The 5507-nt window shown below is 34.9% G+C and overlaps 2 protein-coding genes across 2 annotated transcripts; both read right to left on the bottom strand.

The window, feature by feature from the left end:
- LOC103433825 (hydrophobic protein RCI2A-like) lies at nt 1-1737 on the bottom strand. The gene is made up of 3 exons (XM_008372114.4): nt 1368-1737; nt 1043-1143; nt 1-297 (listed from the first exon to the last, which is right to left on the bottom strand). The coding sequence occupies exons 1-2, from the start codon at nt 1455-1457 to the stop codon at nt 1060-1062; spliced, it is 174 nt and encodes a 57-aa protein (XP_008370336.1). The 5' UTR covers nt 1458-1737; the 3' UTR covers nt 1-297; nt 1043-1059.
- Nucleotides 1738-4240: 2503 nt separating this feature from the next.
- On the bottom strand, nt 4241-5507 carry LOC103433824 (hydrophobic protein RCI2A). The gene is made up of 3 exons (XM_029101371.2): nt 5330-5507; nt 4949-5046; nt 4241-4445 (listed from the first exon to the last, which is right to left on the bottom strand). Exons 1-2 carry the CDS (start codon nt 5408-5410, stop codon nt 4963-4965), a joined length of 165 nt encoding a protein of 54 aa, XP_028957204.1. The 5' UTR covers nt 5411-5507; the 3' UTR covers nt 4241-4445; nt 4949-4962.

Genomic DNA, 5507 nt, shown 5'->3' with positions numbered 1-5507 from the left:
TTGGAAGAAATGAGAACACAAATCACATTGAAAAATAAATGATTAATGTTTTAAGAGACATTAATCAGTAATCACAATACTACCATCCATATCTACCTTTACAACAGAGAGATTTGAAGGAAGGAGGACAAAAATTAAAAATGAGAAAAGAAAAACAAATAAATTGAACAATCACACCGAGACACACTACATGAAACTATCAACCATCCACTTGGCTACACCAGATAATCAGACGGCTGAAAACAATCCCATACTGCAGAAACAAAATGACATATGTGCCCTTCACATCTCTACTACCTGTCCAACAACGGAAACAAAGAAAACAGAAATCCGTGAGAAGCATGACTATTTGGGTGGAGTCATAGCATGACTTCAACAGAATCATTTCCGGATTTTTTTTTTTAGGATTCTGAAGATCCGTGAATTGTGTCCGCTTATCGTACATTGTGCGATTAATTTTTTATCAAGAACTATTTATGTTTATTTCTAAATAAATATATTTAAAATAATTTTTGAACGCATACGTCGATAAACACGATTCACTGATTCTCAAAATCTTCATAAAGAGGATCCGAACTCAACATAATTTAGTAAGTGCATGCCACGTCATGATTCACGTGGACCCATACCTACCCCTGGTCCATCAATGAAAGAAACGTTTGCTTAATCATGTAATTTAAACTTCAACCCTCATTTTTAATTTAACAAAAATAAAAGAAATTTTGTTTTATTGGAATTCAAACACTTGAATAAAATGTCAGGGATTATAACGCTCCTCCTCAACATTTTTCATGTGAGTGTAGAAAAAAATAGTAAAATGTTTGTCTTAGTGCCGATGATTAATTGAAAGTATAAAAAAAATTCAATAGAATTTCTTCGTACCGTCAAACTTAAAAAAAAATAATAATGAAAATGATTTGAAAACTTTGAATTTTAACAATAAAGATAAAATAAAGAGTAAAATAAATAGTAACATGATTAACTTTTTAATGTAAAAATGTGATTTTTCGTTAAAATTCTCTAAAAAAATACGGGTGCTTACCGAAATTATTTGAGGTATTACTTGGTGATGGCATAGATGGCGTAGATAATCCCAGGGATGTAACCAAAAATGGTCAGCAACAAACAGATCCAGAATTCCACCTGAAAATACATCAAATCCACCATATATTATACCCATGAAAACACATACATCATAATTATATTATATTTACAGATTAATTAGAGAAAATACGCTATACGAACACTGTCTGGACCATCACATCCGTAAATTTCTACTGGTCTAACGATTCAAACAGTGGTACCATGTGCGTTCGTGTGACGTATAATCTCTATAAACTAAACGACTCGGAAGAAAGAGTACTAACATGGCAGCCAAACTTGAGGAAGACACCAAGAGGAGGCAAGAGGATGGCGATGAGGATGTCGACGAAGTTTAGGGTTCCTTCGCTCGGCATACTTGCTGAGAATTTTTTTGCCGGAAAGCTGAGAGAGTTTTAGAAGAAGAGGAAGTAGGGCAACTGGTGGATATGTGTGCGGTGGTGTCACAGAAACGTGAGTGGTTTATATATACAGCTCCTCCGCGGGCTGATGGGACACGTGGAGAGGGTATGCATTCGGTGGAGACAGAGCAATACAATGTACTACGCGGTTCCTTAACTCCGTGAAGTCTGTAGAGGATTTTTCAATGTGTTGGAAACATAGTATAGTACATTAAATATTATAATATACATGATTAAAATTTTTACAAGTATTTAATTACTTATATTATAATACTTGATTCATCGGATCGTGTTTCAGCTACTGAAAGTCTCTTTATGCGGAGGACGAGTAGATCTTACTTTTGGGTTGGGGCCCTTGGGTGTTCTATCGGAATCATACAGCGTGGTATATGGCATGCTGCAGAATCCATATCCGAATAAAGAAGCAAGAATCATACAGCTAAGTTTTGATGTAGAAATTCAGATTCATGAAAACGTGGCTCGTGCGGTTCTCACATCAGTCCCATGTATACAAAGTTTTATAACCCATATAGTGTGCTTTTTTTTTTCGGTCGAACTTATTGTGTTTCAAGTTTCCATAGGCTTGGATTCGTCAAATTGTGTTCATTAAATGACGTATTTGTTCAACAAAAAAAAATTGATGTATTCGTTGACATGTTACAAGCAAATACACTTATAAGCATATGAACATTTATATATTTTTATTCATTGCACATGACCCACATGTTGCCGATGTTACTACCAGAAATTGTCGATGGCCAGAGTCATTGTGGCCGACATTTTTTTTCTGGTCGTAAAAAAATTCCAAGTCACTGTTCAACAATGACTTAAAAAAAACAATTTGTGCAACTTTTTCATCTTCAGTTATATTTTGTTGTGTGAGTTTATTATTTTTCTTCATATATACATAATATAATTAGAAAGTTTATGAGAAAATTCATTACTTAACATGTTTTTGTGAAGTTCACTGTTGGACAATGACATTGAGACTGAAATTTTTGATCGGCCAGACGCTGGAAAATTTGATCAACTGATCGTAAGAAAAAGTTGGCCGGTCGAAAAACGTGGTAAGATTGAGTGCCAATCATGTAATTATTCTGATTTATAGTAGTATTTATATAATTATTTGGTTGATTTTTTCATTGGTACCTAAATTTAAACTATTCGGTAGGGGATGACTAATTAGGAATTGTTGCATAATTCTAATTTGTTTCTAGTCTAATTTAATCTGTTGCACGAGCATCCAATAACTTGAGTTTAATTTTTTACATGACACTAATTATTTTCTCGTGCTTTTATAAGAGACGTTCTATAACAAAATAACGTGATCATGCATCTCTACTCCATTTTTTTCTTTTCCTTACTTAAAAGATCCTTTCTTTCGTTTCTTTTATCATTACAACACATTAAATGTTGCAATGTTTGCCACCCACGAGCATTGGGATGAACTCGAGTAACGACCAGCCTCCAGGCTGTCAGGAAAATCTAACGGCTCGTAGGTAGCCGCGGCACTCCGGAACTACGGCGGTGATGGAGGCTTCAAGTATGTAGCGACCAATGGGGTCTTATCTGAATCGCCTACACTATGCACGTGATGAAACCGTCATCTGCATTTTATAACCTAAAGTCCCATCTATAATCTTCGTGGAGAAGATTAGACCTTCTTCTTCTCACATGGGACACGTGGGAGCTTATTAATGGAGTAATGGGCTCGAAGTAGAAACCTGCCTCAGTTTGAAAACAAAAATGAAACAGACGTTGATTAGACTAGTTGATTAAGACGGTGTGATATCTTGTTTGCTTAAGTATGAAGTTAGAACATTATTGTTCTCTTTTCCCATAAAAAAAAAAGAGAAAATACTATTGTCACATTCGATTAGTTATCCAATTGTTTTTTAATTAAAGGAAAGCATCACAAAGAAAAAGAGTAGGGTTGCCCTTTGGGACATTAAGAAGATCTTATTAGATTGTTTATTCCTTAATTGAATAATATTATTCTTCATTTTTTGTGATTAGTTGGACAATATTATTCTTCACTCTTTGTGACTAGCTAGTTGGACAATATTCTTATGAAATTTGGGAATTGACAATTTGATATTGTGTGTTTACAATAAGAATGAGGTATTAAGTACCAAAATCAAGATGCAAAATATCTCAATAAGATTTCGAAAATGGTGGTCGATTAAGGGTTGAGATGTTTACACTCTTCATCCCTCTTTCAAAGCTCTTCTCTTTGTTTTTATTATTTGATATTTCTTTGATTTATTCGATTCTAAAAAATCGAGAAAAGGGAAAAACAAAATAATTTTCCTTGATTAAAAGCTGAAGCCAAATTGTGGTGTTTCGTACTCGGTAGGAAGAATGTGATCAGTCCTATTGAAGGGAACCTTTTGATGTCTTAAGTTCACAACAAGCATTGGCTTTGTAATGCTTATGATTTACAACAAATTTGATGATGCTGTTTGCCAAAAAAATTTGATGATGCTTGCAAAAAATTTCATGCTTAAGGAAAGGGACCAGTCAATGTCTTCGCACCCACAATCTACTATTTTGGAGGCCGAGAAGAATTACATATGTATTTCAGTTTCTTTCTTAACCATCATGTATAATTTACACGCGCCAAAACACTTATAACATGTCATGTAGAATACAGATCTAAAATTCGTCTTCAATCATTAACCCACCTCGAGGTGGTCGATGATGCTTGCAATTTACTTTGAACAAAAGCGTTGAGTAAGTGCTGGGACAAATCTGAGTCATTTTATTCAAATCAAAATGAGAGTAAAAAACAAGGAACAATTGCACCAAATACACGCTACATGAATGAGATCAACCATCCATTTGGCTACACCAGATAAGACCAATCCATCAAACGGTTGAAAACAAACCCTTGATACATAAACAAAAAGACGTAGACGCCCTTCACACACATCCTTTACCTACCTGTCCAATAAAAAACATTAAAAGGATCAGAATGTAGTACGAGTGGCTAATCCTTCTTTGTTAAAGCATATACCACATAATTATTGATGGATGACAACATATAAATTAGTGCAGGTCATTTTCAAGTAGACCCAAATCATAGTAGGGTTGATAGGAGGATTGGGATCATCTCCGGATCCCAGCCTTCGGAGCAACATGAGCAAAACAAATCATCCTTCTATTTTCATCTTACCTTGTTTTGCGTGATAATTTTTCAATATTTAAATTTATTTCTGACCACAAGATCAAAAATTGGAGGATGGGATGTTTTGCTCAATTTGCTCTGAAGGTTGGGATCCGGAGGTGATCCCTGTCCGGGTTGATAAACCAAAGAAAGGCATATTTGCTTAATGAGGAAGTTTTATTCCTTTATAAAAATATTAGAGATAATTATAGAGCAATAATCTTCTAATTTTATTCCTTCGATGATCAATGAATATTGATTTAGAGAAGTTGGTGCTTACACAAATTGAAAGGATCACTTGGTGATGGCATAGATGGCATATATAATACCAGGGAGGTAACCGAACAGAGTCAGCACCAAACAGATCCAAAATTCCGACTGCAAATCATCAAAACCACCACATATAAACATCAAAATTCCTCATAAAAATAACTGCATGAAAATTCTGTTTCAAGACACAAAAACACAGACCATACACATATTAGGGAAACGATGAACTTTACATCTATGAATTCCACTACTATGATTATTCAAGCAGTGTTACTATGTGAGACGTGTTCGTATGATGGACTTTCCACAGTCAAGCAATTTTAGTATGTAATACGTGTTTGTATGACAGACAACATCTATAAAATAACGGACGCGAAAGAGAAAAACTTACATGACAGCCAAACCTGAGGAAGACACCAAGAGGTGGCAAGAGGATGGCGATGATGATGTCGATGCAGGTTGCTGTACCCATACTTATCAAGTTTGATCAGAGAAAGAAAACAACAAGGGGTAGAGAGTGGTTAAACAACAAGAAGTATCGGACTGCTTTGACAGAAACTGCAAGGGGT

This window comes from Malus domestica, chromosome 04, assembly GCF_042453785.1.
Source record: "Malus domestica chromosome 04, GDT2T_hap1".
Lineage (NCBI taxonomy): Eukaryota > Viridiplantae > Streptophyta > Magnoliopsida > Rosales > Rosaceae > Malus > Malus domestica.
The sequence above is the reverse complement of the archived record's forward strand: the minus strand, read 5'-3'. Positions and strand labels throughout refer to the sequence as shown.